This window comes from Platalea leucorodia (genome assembly GCF_965183815.1).
Source record: "Platalea leucorodia genome assembly, chromosome: 6".
In the NCBI taxonomy this organism is placed as follows: domain Eukaryota; kingdom Metazoa; phylum Chordata; class Aves; order Pelecaniformes; family Threskiornithidae; genus Platalea; species Platalea leucorodia.
Window position 1 is genome coordinate 60,920,175 of NC_138828.1, and position 23,804 is coordinate 60,943,978.

Here is a 23,804-nt window from a genome sequence, read left to right on the forward strand (position 1 = left end):
AGCATAGACAGAATTTGACTAATACTAAAATCACCAAATCCCTGAATAATCTGATAGAAGCATCTCAGCCAGACGTAGTCAGAACAAAATCTACAAGCCAGATCAGACGCATGGTTCAGTTGTGCTTCATTCTGTGTACTCCTGAGTACTGTGATTACTTGCATAATGGCTATAGGCGTTCTCTCTTGATATTTTTTTCAGTTATTTACACTGTTTGTGAACAGGCTTGTATAGATTGATTTAACCAGTCAGTTGAGACTGTTATGGGCAAATATGGTATACACAGCTCACATGACTGTTTAAACAAATCTTTTCAGAGTTAACTCGGATGTCTGTCTAGAATATACTCATAGAATTTCTGTTAAATTTAAAATAGTTAAAGTATTTTGTCTTTTGGTCCTTTGCATCTGACTCGCACTGCATACTCAAGAGGAAAGCTACAGCTCTCCTTGTTTACTGGGTGTCTGAACTGTTTTGCTAGTTGGTGTTTTGTCCTCTATAAGCTCTGTCCTTAGTGATTTACATTAGTTTGACCTAGAAATTAGGGGAACCTGCCTCACTCTTTGAACTTTGCTGTACCTAGTTTATGTGTCTGTTGGCTTTCTTACGTGCTTTCTCTTACATAGAGTTGGTTCCCTTTAGCCTTTCAGAGTTGTGTTGTTTTCAAAAAGAAACCACTGCATTAAGGAGGGGAAAAAGCTTCTTGTATCCTAATTTGCGGGATATAAATTTTTAGACAAAGGGGGCCAAACCCACATTTTCTGAATATCCAGAAAACATTTTATGATATTTGTACCGATAGTCCTATGGAAGCTGAGGCACATGAATGTTCGAATTAGCAAGATGCAGCTTTAAGTAGGCAAAGCAGGCACCTGTGAAAGGATGGTTTTTTTTTTTTTTAAAAAAAAAAAAAAAGTCCTTGCAACTCCAATCCCAGAAACTGTCCTGGGCACACTGTGCTTTGTGGCTTGTATTATTCCAGTGTTCATGAAATGGTCCTGGATTTAATTTGTAGATTCCTCATAGGCTGACATCATTATGTTAGCTTGCCACACTCACTTGTTAAATGTGTTTTCTTTTTCAGATTGAAACAATTGGGAAGAAGGTGTCAGCCAAAAGAATTCCTTTTGCTTCTTCATGTGAAATTCCTAAGTTCAGCCTGCAGGACCCACCTGTCAAAAAGCCTAGAGTATAATGTTTAATAGGTACTGAAGGAATTCTGTGGACCTTATTAGTGATTAATAACTGTAAGCCTATGCGTTTTTTAAGGAAAGATATTTTTCATAAACTAAAAACCAGTTTTACACTAGAAATGGTACCTGGTACATGTGAATTCAGTCTATTTTCAAATCTCTATTTTTATACCAATTTTTTTTGGTTACTGAAAATGGTACAGACCTGTTTTTAATAATGAATCATCTTTTAAGGGAAAAAGTTACCTTCAAACTGCAGATTTCTGCTTCCAGAAATGTTCCTAAACTGCACTTTAACTGTTTCAAGTGATATGAAAGCAAAAGAAATGGAATGTCTTTTTATTTTAGTCCAGCTATGGACAGTGATCAGGAACTTTGGTCTCGCCAATCTTTTATTTTCTTTTGGGGTAATTCTTTGCTCAGTTAAATGCTTGGTCTAACTGGCATTGAAGTCAAAAGGGAAGCTCTAAGTGAATTTGGTAGGATTTGGGTTGAGCCCTAAAATAGAGCTGACTGCAACAATAATACCCCAATCCTGGCTGGGATCAGCTGGCACTGGTGCAGGCTAAACTGCATCTCTTGGGAGGCCAGATAATTCTGCAGGCATCTATCATGTAATTAATAACAGTGGACTAGCAGCTATCAACTGATCCACTGGCAGATCTTTACTTTTGATTCTTTGGTTGTCTTGCCTACATTCCATGTGCAGCCACATAAATTATTGATCTAATAGGATTCCTGGGGCAAGTTTTTTCCTAAGTTACAGCAATACAACCTATCTTCAGCAGAGGAGCATTCTGCTTGTTTGAACATCGAATTTAAGCAGAATTACCTTAATCTGGTATCAGTCCAAGTAGCAAGCAAGTATTGGCTTCAAAGCTACCTGATAGGGTGGTGTTTTTTTTTTTCCCGTCCTTTCTGCTTATATACTTAAACTGAAAGCAGCTTTCTTAATGAATCTGCAAAAATTATTCTCTGCTGTTAAGAAATGATTAAAAATAGAAATTCAGCCCCATAAGTTAGTCAGCTTGCTACCTCATTTAATTAGCAGGAATGAATACTTCCTACATTATCTTGATATTTTTGCCTTTACTATTACTTTTGTTTTTACTTGTTTTTATTATTCTCAATTGGCCAGTGCTATTAAAATCCTTGAGATGACAGAGCTTGTGTTTGGCTTGTTGCATGGGGTTGTGAAATGGAGGGGAGGATAGAGAAGGGTGACCATGAACAGGTTTCATACTAGAAGGCATAGACACCTTAGTCGAATATAGTAGTGTTGGGGTGTTAGAGAAATATCCTGTAACTAGTCACATAATACCTTCTGAATTTATTCGTGTGCCTTCAAGTACGCTATACCAACAGTTAAACAGAGCATAAGATCAGTGTCATCTTGGCAATAAGTGCTATTATCAAAACTATCTACCCACAGAAACACAGATACAATTTAAGCTTCAGGACAGCTATTTGTAATACAAGTTCCTTAAATCCTCAATTTGGGTAGACAGTACAAGACAGCGTTATCTGACTGAAATAGCTGTATCCTTGAACCAGATTCTGTACGTTAATGGCTTCCACGTAGGGACTTATTATGCAGCAATCACTCAGCACTTTGGGCAAATACGCCTTGAGCTTTTTCTGCTATCATAAGTGGCTTCTGATGCACTCCTCACAGAAGAATCTTAAAGTGAGTGGGAATTATGGAGGCTTAAAATCAAACTGTCATCTTTCATTGTGCCATCTCCTCTTCCCGATTCACTAGCGCTGCTCTCGTACAACACCCACAGAGCAGGGACAACCCTGTGATACAGTTGCGGTACCTGTAAGCATTGTAATCCAACTGGCAGATCCCCCCCTCTTTGCAGGTAGGCATCTTCTTGACTACCTCTGCCCCCGTAGTGCCTGGGAGGGCAAGCTGGTCACTTCTCCTTGGGGATTAAGAACAAGTTGTGCTCAAAGGCTCTCTTGTCCTGAACTATGTTCAGGGTAGCACGGCACTGCTTCAGGGCTCATCTTAACAGGGAGGGCGAGTAGAGACTTCAGAAAACCAGGATGCTTTTCGGAAACTTGCACACAGCTGCAGTAGTAGTTGCTCTGTATGGGACCTGTCCTCATCAGTTTGAAGTAGACGGATGAGCCATTAAACTCTCGTGTGAAGCGTTGCTCCTGTTAGGAATGTGCAAGAGCTATAAGGCTGATTAGTGTTGCTCAGGCTTCCAGCGGCTTTTCACATGCCGTCCCAAGGAGATGGAGGAACTAGGTGCTGTATCCCTATTCCTGTTGTTTCTCCTACCCACATACTCAAAGCCTGGATAGTGGCTTGTGGCTCAGTCATAAAGATGATAAAGAATGGGAAAGTTCATTACAGTGGGATCACTCTTAACTCCCCTTTCTGAGGAAAGGGGGAGTGGCAGATCCTTTCTGAAGAGCAACAAGGGGTAAAACTGGTACTGGCATGTCCCTCGCTTTCTTGGAGAGTCAGCTGACTTAGTTTCTTGGCGGCTGCTTTCTTTTAGTGGGACACTGGGATTGTGGGATGAATCCAGTCTGAACAGCTGGTGGTGCATGCCTTCAGGATACCGAAATACTTACCCTGCATATATGCAAGAGAACCTTACCACAGGCCAAAAGAGCGAGCTCCGGAAGCTTTTGCAGCACTGTGAATCATGAGCTGTCCCCTTCAGAGTACAGTTGCCAGGGAAATAAGAATTGGAGATGACTTGCATTCCTGCTTTGAAGGCTCGAGTAGTGCGTTTAAGAGATGGGTTTTAATGCTATTGAGTCTTTGTCTATGGGCTCTTACAGCATGTAATTCTTGATGAGAATTGTGTAATATGAGTAATGGACTCCTGTGCTCTGAAATTCTTTTTTATGGGTTTCTTAATAAAATGCAATCCCACAGTAACACTGCTTTTCACTGCAAAAATGTGAATACAGCAGCTGAAGCAAATCCAGCTTTAATACAAGCCTATGAATGGTATGATACAGGCTGCATAAATTGTCTTACCCAAGATGTGCCCAGACAAATTGTAAATGCCAGGCAAGATCTACTATTTTTCTTTTGTGTATGTGTGTTCAGCCCTTTGTGCAGCTAAAACTAGTCTGGTTCCAGGCATATGACAGGCAAGAATATGGCAAGTGGACAGAACAAACACATTTTTGACCACGACTAGTTAGTATAGGAGCAGTTAGTGGTGAGATTTTTGTACTGGCCAACAAGTTCACCCTTCTCTCACTTGAGGTTCTTCTGTTGATCTGGAATTTACAGTAGTGCTATAATCTTGCTCAACAGCTAAAGTTTGAAATGAATTGTAAAACAATGCAGGAAAGCATAATGGGTTATCCGTGATTGCTTCAGGAATACTGGAGTCAATTTTCATTTCTTGCTTTTTTTCTATTCCAAGTGGAGAATTTCTGTTGCAAGTTGAACATCTGCAGTAAGTTGCCACATGTTGTAGTAAAGAAGCATAAATACTGGACATTGTATTTTTAAATGAAGGGGACGCCAATATTAATTCTTGATCAAGTAGGAAAAAAAATTAAAATATTCTTAAATGAACACTCTGGCTTTGTTGATTTAGCCTGAAGGCTTGAAGTCACTGGAAGATGCAGCAGTTCTCTAGTCAGCTGCATAACGTTTAATTATGCTTCGGCATAGTAGATTGATGTAATGATGCTAAAAAAGACCATTCTTTTAAAGTGTCTGTGTCAACTTGAAATCATATTCCCAAAACTCAGTTTGATGTTTTCCTGATTGCAAGGAAGATTGTTTTTTAAAATATCTTATGGCTGCTTTGTGAAACAAACTGACAGAATGAAGTGATTGACATACAAAAAGAAAATGTCACTAAACATGAAACTTCATTGGAAACAAAACTGAGATAGCCATGAAACCTGTGCTGAATTATAACCAGGAGTTCTGCGAGAGTTTGGTGCTTTAACGTACAGTTATGGAAAAACTGAATGGGCAATAGGGAAGGAAGATAGTTGTAAAAGCAGGCTTTCTTAACTAGGAAAAGAACTTTGAAGACTCATCATTTTTATGGTACAAATTGGGAGAGGTCCTCAAAGACTGTTAAAAACAAAAAAATCTACGAAGTCAAAATGTGACTGCTTTCCTCAGAAACCACAGCAAAACATGCAGTTAGAAAACAGCTTATGTAGCTTGTGAAACTTGGTGCCAGCTAGCAGGCAGCTGTGTAAAAGTGCAAGATCCTCTTCCAAACTACCCAGCAGCAATTCATAAAATAATTCTAACATGAAATAACAGTGGACTGTGTTTCATCATCATCATAGAACGGTTTGGGTTGGAAGAGACCTTAAAGATCATCTGGTTCCAACGCCCCTGCCATGGGCAGGGACACCTTCCACTCGACCAGGCTGCTCAAAGCCCCATCCAACCGGGCCTTGAGCACTTCCAGGGATGGGGCATCCACAGCTTCTCTGGGCAACCTGTTCCAGTGCCTCACCACCCTCGCAGCCAAGAATTTCTTCCTTATATCTAATCTAAATCTACCCTCTTGCAGTTTGAAGCCATTACCCCTGGTCCTATCACTGTGTGCCCTTGTAAAAAGTCCCTCTCCATCTTTCCCATAGGCCCCCTTCAGGTACGGGAAGGCTGCTGTAAGGTCTCCTCGGAGCCTTCTCTTCTCCAGGCTGAACAACCCCAACTCTCTCCAGAAGCATTATTTCTCTCACTGTAAAGAAGTCATGGATAATTACTGTGCAATGTCCTCTCGTCCCAGTTTGATAATAGCTGTATGGCTCAGAATTCCTTTTTCCTTATTTCTGGTGTTGATATGCTGAAAGAGCAGTAACTTGGCAAAAGCTACAGTAATATTCCGTTAAATCTGCTCTGTAGGCAAGTCAAAAACGATTATTTATAGTAGGGTCTCTAATAAAGGCTGGCAGCTGTTAAACATGCGGGTATCCTGGAGTTAATGTCGCACCCCTCCCTGCCTGCTGCTGTGCAGGGAGTCTTGAATTGCCTTGCCATAGCTGATAACCTTCCGCTGCTCTGGTGTTCAGTGTACTTCAGCCGAAGCAGGGCATTTTTGGCTCAAAGTATGCCTGGTCCTTCCAAGACTAGTGGTCAGACTTCTTTTAAATTAAAATTTTAAAATTTAATATTTTTTTCTAAAAAAAGCAGCCTTGCCTTCCTCTCTGCCTTTACAAAGTACAGCTATTTATTGACTTCTGTTTCTGTTCTTCATGGCTCAGGTTTCTCTTCCCTTAATTTACACTTCTGTTACACTGTTTAATTAGCACATTCCTTCCAGCTTAAGGCTATTTGTCTTCATGATGCTTTAATATTGCTATACTTCATTTTGTGAAGTGTCAGTTGTGCATCACCGGCCTCAGTGGTATCATCTGATTTTTGTTGTTCGTGACAATACCACGTTCCTCCGGTATATTAACTTCCTAATTAGCTGCCTTACCTCTGACATCTTGCTGAGTGTGGAGTGGGCGGAGGGGCTGCTCTGCTTTGCACAGACTACAGTAACTCAGACAAGTACTATAGCCAGCCCTAGGATTACCTGAATGATGAGAGTTCGGGACCAGGTAACAAACTCTTGGCATGTTTCCCAAATAACTTCATGAAGATACAGCTTAAGCCCGTTCAAAAGCTGTATCTAATGTCCATCGCAGGCAACTGAGAATTACTAGGGAGAGATGCACTTGGAACTACCATGACTGTAAAGAGAAGAATTTACAGCTGCCAGTATACCATAAGCCACGTTTTTATTTCTGCTTGCGCTTAGTACGCCATGTAATGGGTTTCCCATTTCATCTATGATGCATTCACTTCTCTGCATTCAGATTTAACAGCCAGACCGGGTGTCAAGGGGGCAGGTAACCAGACCAACCAAACGCAACCACCACACCCTCAGACTGGGTTTTTAACTCTCCTTTAATGATAAGACCACACCCGTGGAGGAGCACAGCACGGAATAGCAGCAGTTCTGCATACCCAATACAGAAGCAGCACCTGTGCAACTCGGTGGGGTTTGTTACAGCCAAATAACCGAACTAGGGGTGGCTCTATTTATGCTGTTACGGCAACTCTGATTCTCCATATGGTTTAAATTATATGGTATCTACACAGGGTTGCTTCTCTTGTCAGAAAGGGCTCATTTTCTTCAACTTGATACCTTGTGTTTACCAAGGCTCACAGTTTGAGACATGTGAGCACCTGAAAAGCATTGGCTATCAGAATGGTACAGCTCATTTTCTTAAGATGCGGATAAGAGATACCATCTCTCGAAGGAGTATTACCGGCACTTTCTCTGGTGTGGTTCAAGACAGCCCTAATATGGTCCTTCGTCATGTACACAATCTTTATAGAGCTCCTCTATTTCCCAGAGTCCCTGCAAACTTGTGTTACATAATGGTAAGATACACCAAAATATCAGTACCTTTCGAATTACCTGTTGTTAGCATCTTTACAAGTACCTAACTGCATCAACATTGATGTATTATCAAACCTGTTTACTTAAATCTGTCCTTTTTTTTCCAGCTTACATTTCTTCCACCTCAGTTCCATCGCTCTTTCAAAATCAGTTCTATCCATCTTCTGACTTTTTGCTGAACACTAAAAGCACTATGTAGTTGTAGCCTTGCCAGAAGGAATTAGGTAAAATACTGTGAAGTGTTTTGATGAGAGGAAAGTGTTCTGGACAGATAGTAAGTTTATTCATACATCCACCATCTGTTCTTCTGCATTTCTGGAACTGAGTATAATTATGCACTGAAAAAAAGGGTCCTTAAAACTCGCTGCTTTAAATAGGTTCACTCTCATTTTCAGATGGCTTTTGTCTTTCTTTTTTCTACCAAGTTCTTCAAGAAGAATTCACCTAATTAAAAGGCAAAAAAAGCATCAAAATTATTTGTAGGTATTTCAATGAAATAAAGCAAAACAATACACATTCTCATTTAATGCGAGTACTCTATTCTGCAATACAATTGTTCTTACCACTATTCTATAGTAATTCAATTCTATACAATAGCACTTTCAATACATACAGCAAGGATGTTAAAAAAAAAAACCAAACAAACCCCAAACAAAACCCATAACCCAACAAACAACGCCCCCCAATCCTGATTTTCCTTATGCCCAATTTTATGAAACAGCTCTGCTACTTTTTGCTTTCCAACAGGCAAAGGTGAAGTGATTTAATTAAAAATTAATTCCTATTTCATAAGGTATCAGCAACTTGTATTGAAACCTGCTATAAATCTCGTTTGAGCTGGCATTAAAACAGTCTGAGATGCAGAGTGCCCCAGATGAGTCTTCTCTGCTCCCTCCTTAGGAAAATGGAGGATGTTGGAGCTACACAACAGTTCCATTAATATCAGCTGCTACTTAATACCCAGTGCTTTGTCAGAAAAAGCACTGCCATAAATGTGTCTATTTCTAGGGCACTGTAAATAAATTCTGCCTAAAGCAACAAAATTACATCGCAAACAACAAAGGGCCCCATTAAACCCTGAAGTGTCCCAGAGGCAGAATGTAAAGGAAAGCTTGCAGATTGGGTACCTTCTATCCTGCCTCACGCATTAAGTATACTACAAACTAGGTTTGGCAAAAAATTAGCTTAAGCAGCACAGCAGTTGTACAAATACCAATTACTGTCATATTGATGCATTTAGATGACCTATAGAAGATAGTAAGTGTAAATAATTAAAAAAAAAAAAAAGGATGAATATATGAGGTGTCCTTGAGCTAAGGTGAGCTTTGTTGCATATTACTTCCCCGTTTTAACCTTATATAATAAAATGTTATGTGCTAAAGAGTCTAATGCTTTTTAGTAATTTACCTGCTTTATAGGAGGAGCGCACTAAAGGCCCACTTGCAGTGTAATGGAATCCAAGATCATTTCCTACTTTTTCCCAGTACTTAAATTTTTCAGGAGTTACGTACTCCTCAACCTGAGTGAAAAGAACTCATTTTGATCAGGTATTAACGCAAAGGAAATGGCTATAGCTAGCACGTAGTGACATGGAACACAGTTATATTGCAAGTTCAAAATTTTACACTCCAAAACTTTCAGCAGTCGAGTTACAAACTGAATTTTCTCTCTGCTTTCTACCAAAAGAATGCATTTTATTTGCTTTTCATATTTAGCTGAAAAGTTTAGAATTTAATTTCTTGTTGTTGCTTTATCATTTTCATCACTGGTTTTGGGTGGTCCTTTCGAGTAAGCCTTTTTTTTTGTCCAAGTTAGTGAAAAGAATACATAGTCCTACAAATCTCTTCACTAACAGTTATTTCAGTGAAACACAGTAACAGAACAGAGACTCAAGCTCTGGACAGATTACAGAACCCGATGACGGTAATTCCCCCAGCTGAAGCGGCACCGTGAAGGGAGAGCCTATGAGATTGTGAAGGGAGCTGGCTTGAGTCATTATGTTTGAGACATACACTGAAACTCTTGTTTTCCAGAATCGTGCCTCGGCTCCAGCTGTCTCCCCAGCTAATAGCAACGGGAAGTCTGCAGAAGATGGAAGGAATTAGATAGCTGAGGTCATTTTTAGCAAAGAGTCTGTAACAGGTGAAGATCAGATTAAACACGGAAGGAAAATTTTCCCAGCATCCGCAGTTAAGGTAAGGATGCAAATCAAGCCTCAATTTAGAAAGAGGGAACTTGACTGTGCAAGGTACAGACCACAAGGCTGCCTGTAAATTAAAGGCATTTTTACCTTTAGGTGACGTTTTGTTGGTTGCATGTACTGCCCTAGGGTCAAACAATCTACATCTGCTTCCCGCAATACTGTAAAAACAAAATTCCCTGTTAGTGGCAGAAAGATCACAAGGGATTGTCAGCAATTAGAAAACACCCTCCTTCCAAGTCTAACAAAGGCCGCTCTGCAGCAGGCTGTGGTGGTTACATTCTGCTTGCCAGCAAAGGGAACCTGCAGCCTCCACGAGCAGTAGCCACGTACCTCGTTCCGAGCTCTGTGCTGCTGCAAGACCCGAGCCATCCAGTTTAAAGCCAGAGAGAATACCATTGTGCTGCACTCGCTGCAGTCACGTCTCTCACTGCAGGGATGACACGCTCCTGTCTTTTTTATCTTATGGCTTTTCATTGTGGTTTTAGGTCAGGGCCTTCATTTGACAAAAAATGGATGTATGCACGTATGCTTGGCACCTCCCCACTGTTTCAAGCGTCTTCATGCTGAAAAGACGCAGACAGTTCTGGAGAGCTACAAACCCAGGGGAAATTGCCACCATCTTTTGCCAGTTTAAGGATGTATGTTAGTTTTGATGCCTGCAGAATTCCATAAACTCTGTCTGCTAAAATTTGAGGATATACTAGAATCAATATACAGCAAATGAGCTCAGGTAGTCTGCTCACAGAGGGACAGCCAGACACCTGACAGTCAGCTAGCCTGAAGAATTATGTTCACTGCAGCGAGTGGGGTATTCCAAACAAAGGGATGGCTTGAGGAATCAGCTTAATACCTCCATATATTTTCTGGCTACTTGGGCTGGTTGCCTCCAAGTCAAACAGAAAGAAAAGACTGTGTTTTGATTACAACATTACACTCACTGTTACCCTGGACTCTCTGTTTAGATTGATAGGGTTCTGTAAAGAAACTGGTTCAATACCCGCACATTCGCATGTTCTTTTAACTCCTACCCACAGGAGGGAAGAAAACAAAATTAGAGTAACTGAATGAATGTAGTGGGTAACGGTTAATAAATCGATGATAATAAATCTCCGAATAAATCCATGAAAGTGGCCTGAAAACAAACAGGACCAAATCTGAACTTTGATACTCTTGTGGCTAGGAAATGCTAGGCAGGAAGAAAGGGAAAATCAGGAACTGTAATTTTATGGTCCAGATTGTGGGACAGCTGCAGAAAAACTAAACTGTATCACTGCATTCTAAATAGGGTGGCTGTACACAAAATAAAGTGCCAGGTAGACGTTCTTTCCGGATATGGGAGAAATGCCATAGGATTTATGAATTTCTTCTTACAAGCGCATTGCATTCACTTACCACTGTGAAATTTTCTCCTCTTAAAAATACATTTATATGAAAACATAAGAGCACGCTACAGCTCCAAGGGCAGTAACAACTTTTTTTTGCATCTAAGTAAGCCAAAATAAGTTATTTTTAAACAATAAGGTCTTCTATTTCTAAAAAGGAATGCACAATAAGGCAACTCTGTTGCAAGCCCATTATTTAAGTATTTCAAAGATAAGGATATTAATATAGTCACACAAAGATAGTTGTAACTTCCACTGAAATCAACAGGAGCTGGATCTACCTGTCAAATTGAATCTGAAAGCCATATGAAGGCAAAATATTTCAGAAGTTCAATCTTTTTTAACCAAACTTTTTTTTTTTCCCCGATAAAGCTTAGCAAACATTTCCTGCACCAGCAAACTGATTTGCATGTAGAGGCAAAGATGCTTGCAACTGTTTTCCAACACACTGAAATTCATACCTGTGAATTTCAGCATACATTTCAATACCACTTACATTTCATTGTTGAATGTACTTGTTCATCTGTCTCGCCTAGCCCCAGCATAATGGAGGTTTTAGAAATGACGCCGGGCTGGACCTCTTTAGCGTGCTTCAGCACACGTACGGATTGCTCAAAGTTGGCTCGGGGATCGCGGACCTTCCTTTTCACGTTTTCAGCGCAAGGGGGGGGAAAAAAGCGTGAAAGGGTGCAGAGGAGTTAGAGGCGCCGAGGAAGGTGCGTTCTGCTAGTTTCCACGCGGCGAACACGGCAACTTGGAGGTGTTCAGCTGTTTAGCTTGACCCCGGCTGGAAACGCCCCGGAGCATCCCACGCGAGGGGACGCACCCGCCCCGGTGTGAGTACCAGGGCCGGGCCGCTCGGCCCCGCGGCGGGGCCGGGGGTGAGAGGCGGGCGGAGGCGCGGCCCCCGGCCCGGGGGGGAGGCGGCGGCGCCCCGGGGGGAGGCGGCGGCGGCCGGGGGCCGCCCCGGGGCCGGGGCGCGGCGCGGCGCGGGCGCCCTCTGGCGGCGGGCGGCGGGCAGGGCGCGGCGCGCGGGGCAGGCTGGGAGCGGGGCCGGCCCGCGCCATTTCCCCCGCGCCCCGCCGCCGCCCGGCCCCGCCGCGGCCCTTCCGAACGATCGGCGGCGGCGCCCCCGGCCACGCGAGCTCCTCTCACGCGACCCCCCGCCCGCTCGTGCTTCCCACGCAGCACCGTGGCTTACCTCTGTAATTCCGGCACCGTTTCCACGTTGTGGGCGTACACGTCCAGTCCCGACGCCGCCACTTTCTCCACAGCTTTCAGGTCCCCTCGAAAATCGGGCGTTAGGCATTCCACCAGGATTTTTGGATTCCTGGAAAGGAGAGACTGAAAATGAACACACCTATGGGATTTGTGTCACTCTTCCTTAAAAAACTCAATATAGCAAAAAACCAAAACAACTAAATAAACGATGCTCTGATAAGCACAGCAAAGTTAATTCAGGATACGCTTCTAAAACCACAGATTTCTGCAAATACTTGTATTACAATTCCAACAAAACATCGTGTGTTTTAATTCCTGATTTTACTGATATGAGCTGAAACAGAAGGAAAGCCAAATCATAAATACAAAAGCGATTCCAACGGTCTCTCAATCACGTTCACTGTTTATGCGTGACTTTTCACATGTCTTTGTTAACTTAACATGAGTTTAATATCGTAGCTCCAAAATACAGAGGAGCTCTAACCCTGCCTACTGGGATAAGAAGGCTCTGTGGTGTTGCCCTGGAACCTGACCTTGGTGCCCAGGAGCCAGAATTCAGCTCAGAAAGGCCGGCGGGGAAAACTGCAGGAACCTCTCAAGTCCCAAGATACGCTGGATAAAGACTTAAACGAGGTTATACAAATTAAATCTGCAGGTAGGCAAGTACGCTACCAAACGGCGCCCAGGGCACCGATGCAGGGAGTGACGAAGGCACAGCCAGGGAACGCAGGAAGGTACAATCACAGACTTAGAAACCGCCATTGTGGGAGAACACAAAGCAATCTGATGGCTGCTGAAAGAGAAACCCAACGTCTTTTGTAACGTGGTGACACTGTTCTCTAAATCCAGTGTTTGAGCCCCGAGCTTCAAGAATGAACATACCTCAATAAGTATGTACTCATTTCCTGGTAAACGAGCTACGTGGTCAAAGAAGTCATCCAGTGCTTAGCTTGAAATAAGCCTGGGCTAAATTGGAAATGCATCCAAATTCAAAATACGTTGGGGCCATTATATGAGAAAGATGAAAAACAGGAAAAAAAAAGGGGGCACAGATAGGCTAAAGGCAGACTTCTGTATTTGCATGGCCCCTGGAATAATCCAGCTAAAGGCAATTTTGACCTCTATGCAGTACCACATTCTACAGTTTTAATAATAGTAATACATTAATGATATACCTTTCTTTCAGATGAGAGACCGTCTTTGCAAAGTGTTCTGCTCCACCGTCAGGCATATCTACAAGTATTTCAATTATTCAGTTAATTTTTCAGTTCAAGAAATGTATTTGCTTATTAGCAAAGCCACAAAAAACCTACAGAGCCAAATGTAAATGCAAACTAATAAGGCAGTCAAACCCCGGTCTTATCTTACCGCTTACACCAAAGGTTTACAACAGATATTCTACCAAGCCTTGTTCTGCACAAAGTCTAACTGTGATCGTCGAGGGCAGACTTCAAATGTTAACTCCGAATTTACACGCCTCTAGGTTCAGTGTCAGCCTGAGCACAGAATGGCTTTATCTATTTATGGTTTTGGTCTGAGAAACAGTTCTACAAAAACTGAAACAGATGTATTATTGCTCTTTTATTGTAAGCCGTTTTGAAGCTACTAGACTTTCCACCAAAGTATACTGAACAGGCTTTACAATGGTTTTCCCCGCCTATGTGGTGTCATCACAAAGGAGCTACTACAACCTTAGAAAAAGGCAACTTTCAGTTCTGTTACGTAGAATATATTCCAGGTTTAGTTTTTGGAAGGAAGTTCTATAATGGTATTGTGTATGCATGTTTGTGGGGGTTTTTTTGCTAACCAAGTAATAGAACATGGTGTATATCTATGTATTTTGCAAAAAATGAGTTATAAAATATTTAGTATTGTAATATTCTTGACGTTTAATAACAGCATAACTTCTGTTATATTTTACCAGACATAGAGAAATACTAATATGTAGAAACTTTCCAAAGTTTCAGCGCTGTCCACTCCTTTAAAATAGCGATCCTCAACAACTGCGCTGAGTCACAAATGTTTGTTGACGTCTGCGTCTACCCCATGTAAGGCACATGAGAGCTTAGACTGGAAGGGATGAGAGCCAACGTACTAACCGTCTCTGTCCACAGACGTCAATACGACATAATCCAAGCCCCACTCAGCTATAGCCTTTGCTGTGTTGTAAGGCTCCTCGGGATCCAGTGGAGGTGGATTTTTTGCTGTCTTTACTGAACAAAACCTGCAGCCTCTAGTGCATGTGTCACCCATCAGCTGAAATAAGAAAGACATTCCTGCCTTTACATTGTACACATCGCTATCGCTCAGCAGAGAACAGCTCCGTAAGCTAGACCAGATAAATCCCAATACTAAGCAAAGCAACGAGGACAGTGATTTACTCTAAATTTCTTGCCATAAACCCACACCACTACAGTGGGGATCCAACAATACACTACAAACAGCTCAAACGTTAACAGAATACTTAAGAAATGGTTAATGGCTTACCATAATAGTAGCTGTAGCTGTAGCATATTCACCGCCTCCCCAGCATTCTCCAATGTTGGGACAACGTGCTTCCTCACATACCTGAAGTTAAACAACAGTAATGTACCTGGCTTTTTTCAGTGTTGTTACTGAAAATTATTATTATATTATCAATCAGTTTCAATAGTCGCCTACAAACAAAACATAATTCCTTCTGTGATAAACGAGGAGATCCATGTTGTTCTGTAAGAAGGCAGCAGAATAGCTAGGAAAAGAAGAATTGTTTCCTGACATCCATTACCATTCTCTTCCTGTACTTCACAACTCCAAGAACTCCTCAGCCACATAACCGCCTCATTAATTAGCACAGATTGTCATTAACATTTTAAATTTAAAAATTGATAAAATGTTCACAAAGTCTATGATGCATAGTCTTACTCTGGAAAAAAAAAAAAAAAAGGAAAAAAAGCTCTCCATGTATACCCACCACTTTTTACCATCTGGAAGGTATATTTAATGAAATACATATATTTCTAGTATTTCTTTTCATGCAAAACATGTATGTAACTCTGAAATTGTGTGTGTTTCCATTAAAAACAGTCACACATAGCATCTTCTGAGCTCTTTGGTGATGCAGGTAGTAAACCCTAGCATTTAAAATCACAGCAGGAAAACCATGAAATACTCTATTGGATTTGTCTTCATTCTTTATAGGTAAAATTCACTGCTGGCAAAAAGGATCAGCATTGGGCTTGGTTTCAGCATTGAAGATCACGCAAGACATTATTTCTACCTGTCCTCCACAGAGAAATAATTCTCTATCTGTAAAAAATGCCTTATTTCTACAGGAAAACTTAGTTGGAAATAGATTTACCGTATGAAGATTTAAACTTCTCAAGGTATTCTTTAGTTTATTGTAGTTCTTTCCCATGGGAATCTTTGTTTTCAGCCACGGAGGAAGTCGCAGCCTGAATAACATCAAGCAAACATAAAGATTAATAAAGTGTTTGCATGGTAAGCTTCCATTAACTTCATAGATCCGCTTTAATTTGTTACAGATCCCAACGAGGAAAGGTTCCTTGAAAATTGACACAACTCAACAACCAATATTAACATCATTCATGGTCATAACAGATTTCTCTTTTCCATGGTTATGATCATCCCAACATTCAAGAGTAGGAGTTTGTTGTCATTGGAAGGTTTAAAACTGTTAACCATACCGGTGGGATTTAACAGTGCCACGCTGGAGACTGCAACAATTAATGGCAGCGTACATTACACAGCTATCACAAAGTCTGATCAAATTTATAACTGGAAATACGGGGGGTTAAGCATTTGTTTAGTCTTAATTTTTTGTTTTACTCTATCAATTGTGCTTTTTCGACACTAAAGTAGGGTACACTTACCTACCGATGTATATTTGTAATTTAATACAGGCGGTGGCACAGGTACTCAAGTGAGAAGATACCACCATGTCTTCATGTTTTCTATGCATTTGAAGTTAATAACATGTTTGTTCTTTCTTGAAAAATTATGAAATTGGCAAGCCAGTATGACAGAATTTAATATAAGTACATTGTGCGCATGTTGTAGTTAATACTAAACGTGCAAGGTAGTGCATGGAAGCAACTACAGTTGTTTAAAATCACAGTTACCTTTCTCCTTTCTGACGCTTTAAATTGCCTTTATACTCAGCCCACGCGCTCTTGTCGGACAGATCTCCAGACACAAAGTCTTGCAAGTCTGGTCCATTTTGCAGAAACACTTTTTTTTCCTCTGGCAAAGAACCTGATGTTCTGTACGGGTTACACACATGGCTCCCACACACCTAAAAGAAGCAACGCTGTGATTTATTGAATTATAAATGTACTAGCACTATATACTCAATAACCACTTGTCCTCTTGGTGGCTAACGTACGCTTTCTGTAAGGATTTTCCCAATTGCCTTTAAGTGAAACACGTAATTCTCGTCTTCCTTTTAAGTCACGTGAAACACAAAGCATGACCTCTTCCAAAATATCTTCATATCAAACTAAGCTACACCGGTTTTGGACAGAAGCAGCGTTGCATGGATTGACTGGAGAGCTGGGGGCTGGAGGCGCAGCCGCTGGGGTGGCTGAGGCTGCGCCGCCGGGCCGGCAGCCGGCGGAGGCCGTCCCAGGGCAAGGCAGCACGGCCCGGCTCCCAGGAGAGCGGCTTGACGCGGGTGGGATCCGTGGCTCAGCTCCCCGAGCTGGGCGGGGGGGGGTCCCCTGCCGCCGCGATGCGCCCCGTCCCCTCGCCGGGGGCCCGTCCCGCGGTCTCCCTGCTGCCGGGCCGCAACGCCCGCCCCCGTACGCCTGGCAGCCCGCCGCCCGGCACCCCGCCGCGGCACCCGGCCCCGGCGCGGCGCTGACTCACCCGTGCCTGCGGCCCCAGCAGCAGCCGCCGGGCGGCCGTGGCGGCGGCGGCCCCGCAGCGGCGGCCCCGCGGCAGCAGCGACATGGCGGCGCCCGCCGAGCAGCCGGACCCGGCCCGCCCGCCCGATCGATCGATCGATCCTCTCAGCGCTCGGCCGCCCCGCCTGCCCGCCTCAGCCAGCTCGCGCGCGCCAGGCCTCGGCTACTCTTGCCTCTTGGACGGCTACCTCGGCGTGATGACGTCCAGGGCCCGGGAGCGGCTACAAGTACGTGATGACGTCAGACGCTGCCTCTTTCCGCTCTGCCTGCTGCGAGGTGAGGCGCGGGCCGGCGGCGGCATCCGGGGCCATCCGCCGCGGGCAGCCCCCCGAGCGCCGCGCCCGGCCGCGGGCGGCCTCCCGGGGCCCGGCCGCCGCGCCCCGTCCCAAGCCCTGCGGCGGGGAGGCCCCCGGGAGGCCGCCTTCCCCCTCTCCCCCTCCCCCGGCCGTTCTAGGCCGCGGCCGGGCCCCGCTGTGGAGCTGAGCGCTGAGGCCGCCGCCTCCCGCCGCTCCTGCGGGGCCCGGGCGGGATGTGCCGGTGTTGGAAGGGGAGCCCGGCGCCGTGGCGGGGCGGAGGGGGTGGGGGCCTGGGGTCGGCGCTCGCTGGCGGCGCGTTTTGGGGTGCGTGCGGGGGAGGAGCGGAGAGGGCGCCGGCAAAGGGCCTTGCCCCGGGGGTCTGCAGCTGCTCTGGGTTGTCCTTCGCAGGATGAAGACCATTCTCAGCAACCAGACCGTTGACATCCCCGAGCAAGGTACGTCCGCTTGCGCCTTGCAAAGGCCTTTCGTGGTGCCCACCCCGCGGCCGGTTAACCTGCGTTTGCCTTTGATTTCCAGTCAGTGTTTCGCTGAAGGGCCGGACGGTCATTGTAAAGGGCCCCAGAGGAACCTTGCGAAGGGATTTTAACCACATCAATGTGGAGCTCTCCCTCCTGGGAAAGAAACACAAGAAGGTGAGTGCTGCAGAGGCCGTTTCTCTGCCCGGAGAGGGAGGGTAGCATTACAGTTAGCTTTACAACTTCTTGGGAGTGTAGGAGATTGGACCACAGTTTTTAGCTGCAGGTAAGTTGCTTAATTTTTCGTGTGTTTTTGTGTTTTCTGAAAGAGGCTGGTATCGTGGAACCTCGGGAGCTACTCGGGAACTGGAATTCTTGAAATACTGTGATGCGTTGGAGTGAATTTGTCAATTGATTTTGTTTTGTTATTGCAGTCAGATAGTTACTGGGAAGGGGATTGATCACTATGTGCTGTGTTTTATAAACTGGCAAGTTTTAGCTAGACAAAAACTAAATCTCTACATTTAATTTCCAGAATTAGCAAGTTACATCAGGAAAGCAGATGTTTTCTAAATAAATGCATAGTATTTTTGTATTGTCTTAAAGATGACAAAAAAAAAAGGGAAGAGTGGCTGATTTCAGCTACTTTTTCACAAGCATCTGGCGTTGCATTAAAACTCTGGACCCACACACAGTGTTTCATTAGAAAGTTGATAGATAATACCTGAGAGACTGACTTTGGAACAACCTGTTCAGTGTTTAGCATTTGACAAAACGTCTTTCAGCTTAAGATGTCAGAATATCTATCCCAGCTTCTTTGAGGATTTGTTAGTAATGAGATACGAAGAAAAAATGATGTCTTACAGGTCTGGGGGTTAGGACTTAAAAGACCTCAGCTAAGTGGGCCTTTAACTAATAGTCTTTCCAAGAAGCAAAATATCTTTGTGCTTTGCTTAGGAGGGCTTTTAAGTAGTTTACCTGAAGTTCTCACTCTTAGTTTGTCACAAAAATGTTTCATTCCTAGTTTTGAAGTGTAGCTGAAAACTTTGTTAATTCTATTTATTTTTTTAACACAGCTACGTGTGGACAAGTGGTGGGGTAACAGAAAGGAGCTGGCAACAGTTCGCACAATTTGCAGCCATGTACAGAACATGATAAAGGGTGTTACACTGGTGAGTTTCTGTTTTGAAATAGGATAACTCGTGTCATTTTTGTTACCGACATCAATAGACAGCCTTTTACTTTAGTGAGAGCTTTTCTAAGCATCCAAGATGTAGCTTGCTCTCTCTTTCTCTTTTCTTGCACGTGCTGTCAAACAAGTTCTGCAGGTGGAAGAAAGCATGAACAATAAACTCTGGATGTCTCCTGGGCTCAGTGGCTTGCCCTTGTTAAGAAACTATTTCCAATATACTTTGGTTTTAGATATCTCCAGCAAATTTGATGCATCTGTTTTACCCTTTGGATGCATTCTGCTTTCAATATGTCCTGATGCCCTTTATCCTAGGGATTTCGTTACAAGATGAGGTCAGTGTACGCTCACTTCCCAATCAACGTAGTCATACAGGATAATGGCTCGCTTGTGGAAATCCGAAACTTCTTGGGAGAGAAGTACATTCGCAGAGTGCGGATGAGGCCAGGTGAGCATATCTGCAGCTGTACTTTGCTACTTCTAACCAGGGTTTCTAAACTATTTTCTTCGGGTGCTGCCACTGATAGCGGAGCTGGCGAATGATTGTTGAAACAGTGTTTGCCTGCCTGAATTTATGTAATCTTATGATACCTTTGCCATTGTTGAGATTTATTGTTAATAATGCTGTTGTAATTTATTTTTAGTAATGAGAGCTAGCTAATAACTCATTTCTAGCTAGTTATTGTAATACGAGTCACAAGGAGCCCAGTGTTTACTTTCATCATTGTGAGATCTTGACAGTGTTGGTAAACTGCAGGGCTTTAATTTTAGATTTGTGTTTACATCAACAAGTTTCACACCACATCGTATTTTTGGTCTTTGAAGTGGTGGTGTATTTGGAATTTCCCGATTGTCTAGGAGCATGTATGATAAACTTCAAAATTATCATCTTGCCTGTTCGTTTTACATCTTGTGTACTTGGCGTTTTAGCAAAATGTCTGACACGGTAGGCATTTGATGGAGCTTGTTAAACTTCCGAAAGGAGGAGACAAAACATGTCATAAACATTTCTTCACCGAAGGGGTAGTCAGGCACTGGAACAGGCTGCCCAGGGAAGTGGTTGAATCCCCATCCCTGGAGGTGTTTCAAAGATGGGTAGATGTGGTGCTTAGGGACATGGTTTAGTGGTGGACTTTTGGCGGTGCTAGGTTAGCGGTTGGGCTTGAAGATCTTAAAAGGTCTTTTCCAACCTAAATGATTCTGTGATTCTGTAAACGCAGTTACCTTAAGACTGTAGGGAAGACTTTCCATATCCATTTTTTTGATAGTTCCGCTCCTGGTGAAGGTGTGGGTAGGGATAGTTAGGGTGACTGATGGTATTTTGGGGTGGCTTTAGATGAAAGCATCAGACTTGTCCAAAAACTCTGGTAGATACAGTGCGGAGTTACGGTGGCTTTGACTTTGATTTACTGTGGGATATTAAGGGTGGGTTTGATTATTGTATTTGATTTTTTAACTCAGCATTTACATCAATGATAGTAAAGTGCTGGCTTAAAAGCTAACATCTATTGACTAAATAGACCAAACTATAAAAACTTACTTGTGTTATTCTCCTTGCAAATCAAAGTTTCCTGTGAGGCTCTTGCATGTCCTGGTGTTTACTCCTTGTGAGTGTGCACAGTGTTGCTAGTATAAACATGGTGCTTGAGATGTTGGGGGCAGGGTTTTTTTTAATGACTTTTGATTGGTGTGACTCCAGTTTTGTCTTAATGAACATAAGAATGTGGAAAATGGCACCACCTAGCTGACGAAGCCATGCTGGCAAAATCTCTGGCTTGTACGCGGTGTTGGCAATTAATGCTGCAGTGTAGTAACATGTAAATAGGAATATCACTTAGTTGCTTTCAATCCAGAGCATGACTTGCACTAATCTTTGAGTTCTGAAACTGTGAGGGAGGACAATCCAGGAAGGGATTTGGGGGAGACTTTTAACAAAGTCATAGAAGCTAATTATTGCCTGGAATGCTACCTTCTAGATTTGTAAATTGGGACGGGACATGGATACTGTTTCTTTAGTACACTTAATGTCTTCACCAATCATGTAGAGCGTGTGTTTTCCTTTCTGTAGGTGTTTCCTGTGCGGTATCTCAAGCCCAGAAGGATGAGCTGATCCTTGAAGGGAATGACATCGAATTGGTCTCCAATTCAGGTTTGTGAAAGTAGATGCATGGGAAGATAGAATGATAGGGCCACCTTTATCTGAAGATGTCAACTTAGCAAACTGCCTTTTTTTCCTCAGACCCTGAGGTAAACGACAGCTCAGAATTTTTTTTTTTCCTCTAGTCACCGTAACTGCTTTTCATAGTTTCACACACTTTTTTCCTAAACTTAGAGATGTTTTTACAAGTCCACAGAACCTTTTTTTTGAGTCAGTATTGATGGCCTTTTTGACATCAAACTTTTCAGCTTTTCAGTGGTACGAGTGTGCAGTAATGAACTGCCACTGCCCCAAGTTGCCAAGAGGGGCTCAGTGAAAGGCATTCTGCTTTTGTTAGAACTGACAGGATTTCAAGTTGGTAATTCCTTTCTCCAGATGACAGTTTCATTTGTTAGTTGAAACATTGGAGAGTAAACAAAGGCTACGAGTTGGCTCGGACCTCTTGCTTTGTGCTAATGGTCTTGCTTTGTCTGCAGCCGCCTTGATCCAGCAAGCCACTACCGTCAAGAACAAGGATATCAGGAAATTCTTGGATGGTATCTATGTCTCCGAGAAAGGAACAGTACAGCAGGCAGATGAGTAAAACTCTTTAATAGGTTGGTGTCATCTTAACGCAGATTGTACATCTTCCGTGTAGAGACGGTTACTCAATCTGGGGACTTGGCAGGGTTTATGTACTTTAACAAGGCTGTGGTTAAGCAGTGTCCCAACAGGGATGGAGTTGTGCTTGTAAAAGGCATCGTAAGAGGTATCGTAAAACTTAAATTTTGCTAGGTCTCTTGACAGCAACTTTCCGTCTCTCATCAACTTGGTGCTATGCTACTGTATGGAGAAATACCTAACTCTAAAGTGGTGCATTCTACGCTGTGAATGCTAGTTACGGTGGTGGCTGAGAATTTAAATGCAGCTGACCTAGCATGACAGACCGGTTTACAGCTGTTTACAGAGAAGACTTTCCTAGACTGATGTTCCCCCTGGCTGGACACTGACCACTAAGAAAAGTGGTCAGCCTGTAATTTATATATAAAGGTCTTCTGGGAAGTTTGTGTGTAAATGCTTATCAACACAGGTCAGTTCAACAAGGACGACTCTTTACCTTGTGCATTTGTTACTGAAGTTGTGTACAAGGATTTTGGGATAATGTAAGAATTTTAACTGCTAAAGGAATTTGATGCATTTCAGCTATGTGTGGTTCCACACATGGTACAGAACGCTCGTGCAGGATGAGACAGGCTGAGTTGCAGATAAAATAAATGTTGCGTGCCTTCTGAACCTAAGTTTGAGACAGAGGATGGAAATGAAGTGAGTTTCATAAACTAGAATTTTTTTTATCACCAGCCAGGTGCCAGACACTTGCAAGCTACTGAAAAAATTATTTTTAGTGCTGTTCCGAGTTCCTTGAGAGACGGAACAACTTGTTACCCGCTCGTTAAACAGTCGTGAGCTGTTGTTTGAAGGCATCTTTAAGTAATCTTTTCTGAATAAAATTAAGGAAATTCTTTGAGCTATTAATGTCTGTCTTGCGTTAAAACTGTCAGGTAAATTAACTTGTCATATGTCTATAAACTTTCACATTTGCAGTGCTAAAACCTTTCTAAAAGCTCTTAACTTTCTATTTACAGTTGTCTGGATCCTGAAACAAACCACCACAAGACATTGATCAGCAAGTACCAGCTTGAAGAATCTGATACAAAGCCTGAAGACCCTGAGAGATTTAATAAAACAAAACCTATTTCATATCTTGGCCTCTTTTTTTTTTTTTTTAAGAACTAAATGGTGATTGCGTGAACCTGTTCCAAGTCTTTGGCTTTTGGAGAAGCAGATTGTCAGAGAGTAATGCAAGATAACGTTAGCACTGTGTACACGTTGCTTACCGGTCTCTGAGAAGATCCAGACGAACGAAGTCTGATGGTTTGGAAACCTCGTGCTGGTGGAGCGTGGACCCAGTGTGTAAAGTCATGAAGTGCTGGTTTTAAGTCATAGCATTACGAAATGGCAAAAACACTGTTCTCCCAGGACGGAGACTACTGTTCTTTCACATCATTTCAGAACCTCAAAGTGGAAAAACTGATTTCTGTGTACAGTTCTGGAGTGGAATTCAGACTTGTGGTGACAGAATCTGAAGTAGATTATAAACAAAACTGGAATCAGTAGAACCAGATTTATAAGACCATTTAAACTAAATACAGAGATAGAGGAAGTAGTCTGACAATACGACGCTTTAGCTATATTGCTCAATTAAGAAAACCAAAGACTTGACCTCAGAGTTCAGGCAGAGCTTATTGCTGAGTTTCACCAAGAGCGGTTTGTGTCATCTGAGGACATAGCGCTTGGTTACTGATCTTGCCGTGTAGTTGGGGTTTTGTCCAGCT

At 42.9% G+C, this 23,804-nt stretch overlaps 3 protein-coding genes across 5 annotated transcripts in view; 2 read left to right on the forward strand and 1 right to left on the reverse strand.

Annotated features, from left to right (window-relative positions):
- Positions 1-9,822, forward strand: part of UGDH (UDP-glucose 6-dehydrogenase) — a 22,949-nt gene extending 13,127 nt beyond the window's left edge. The window contains exons 12-13 of one of the 2 annotated variants that reach the window (XM_082316409.1): positions 1,085-1,205; positions 9,637-9,822. In XM_082316409.1, the coding sequence (XP_082172535.1) occupies positions 1,085-1,195 (111 nt within the window). In that variant the 3' untranslated portion in view covers positions 1,196-1,205; positions 9,637-9,822. Of the gene's footprint in view, positions 1-1,084; positions 2,323-9,636 lie in introns of those variants that run through there. The other variant, XM_082316408.1, reaches the window with a different exon arrangement.
- Positions 7,863-17,449, reverse strand: LIAS (lipoic acid synthetase). 2 transcript variants are annotated; one of them, XM_082316410.1, is made up of 11 exons: positions 17,276-17,449; positions 16,531-16,703; positions 15,750-15,843; positions 14,897-14,977; positions 14,509-14,665; positions 13,585-13,642; positions 12,390-12,518; positions 11,685-11,830; positions 9,894-9,964; positions 9,011-9,122; positions 7,863-8,047 (listed from the first exon to the last, which is right to left on the reverse strand). In XM_082316410.1, the coding sequence occupies exons 1-11, from the start codon at positions 17,357-17,359 to the stop codon at positions 7,995-7,997; spliced, it is 1,158 nt and encodes a 385-aa protein (XP_082172536.1). In that variant the 5' UTR covers positions 17,360-17,449; the 3' UTR covers positions 7,863-7,994. The 2 variants fall into 2 exon arrangements, with proteins under 2 accessions (XP_082172536.1, XP_082172537.1); XM_082316411.1 differs by lacking the exons at positions 7,863-8,047; positions 9,011-9,122 and adding an exon at positions 9,139-9,685.
- Positions 17,450-17,534: 85 nt separating this feature from the next.
- On the forward strand, positions 17,535-23,171 carry RPL9 (ribosomal protein L9). Its single transcript, XM_082316412.1, has 8 exons — positions 17,535-17,589; positions 18,018-18,064; positions 18,147-18,262; positions 19,162-19,257; positions 19,590-19,722; positions 21,343-21,423; positions 21,909-22,028; positions 23,055-23,171. The coding sequence occupies exons 2-7, from the start codon at positions 18,019-18,021 to the stop codon at positions 22,013-22,015; spliced, it is 579 nt and encodes a 192-aa protein (XP_082172538.1). The 5' UTR covers positions 17,535-17,589; position 18,018; the 3' UTR covers positions 22,016-22,028; positions 23,055-23,171.
- Positions 23,172-23,804: the final 633 nt, after the last annotated feature.

Bases quoted from the DNA above. Each gene is read 5' to 3' on its own strand.
- LIAS (XM_082316410.1), bottom strand. From the start codon at position 17,359: ATGTCGCTGCTGCCGCGGGGCCGCCGCTGCGGGGCCGCCGCCGCCACG. The intron at 14,666-14,896 runs GTAAGCCATTAA...TTCTTATTTCAG, and splicing joins CAGCTACAGCTACTATTATG to CTGATGGGTGACACATGCAC. The intron at 9,965-11,684 runs GTAAGTGGTATT...TTGTTTTTACAG, and splicing joins AGTACATTCAACAATGAAAT to TATTGCGGGAAGCAGATGTA.
- RPL9 (XM_082316412.1), top strand. From the start codon at position 18,019: ATGAAGACCATTCTCAGCAACCAGACCGTTGACATCCCCGAGCAAG. The intron at 18,065-18,146 runs GTACGTCCGCTT...TTTGATTTCCAG, and splicing joins CGTTGACATCCCCGAGCAAG to TCAGTGTTTCGCTGAAGGGC. The intron at 18,263-19,161 runs GTGAGTGCTGCA...TTTTTAACACAG, and splicing joins TGGGAAAGAAACACAAGAAG to CTACGTGTGGACAAGTGGTG.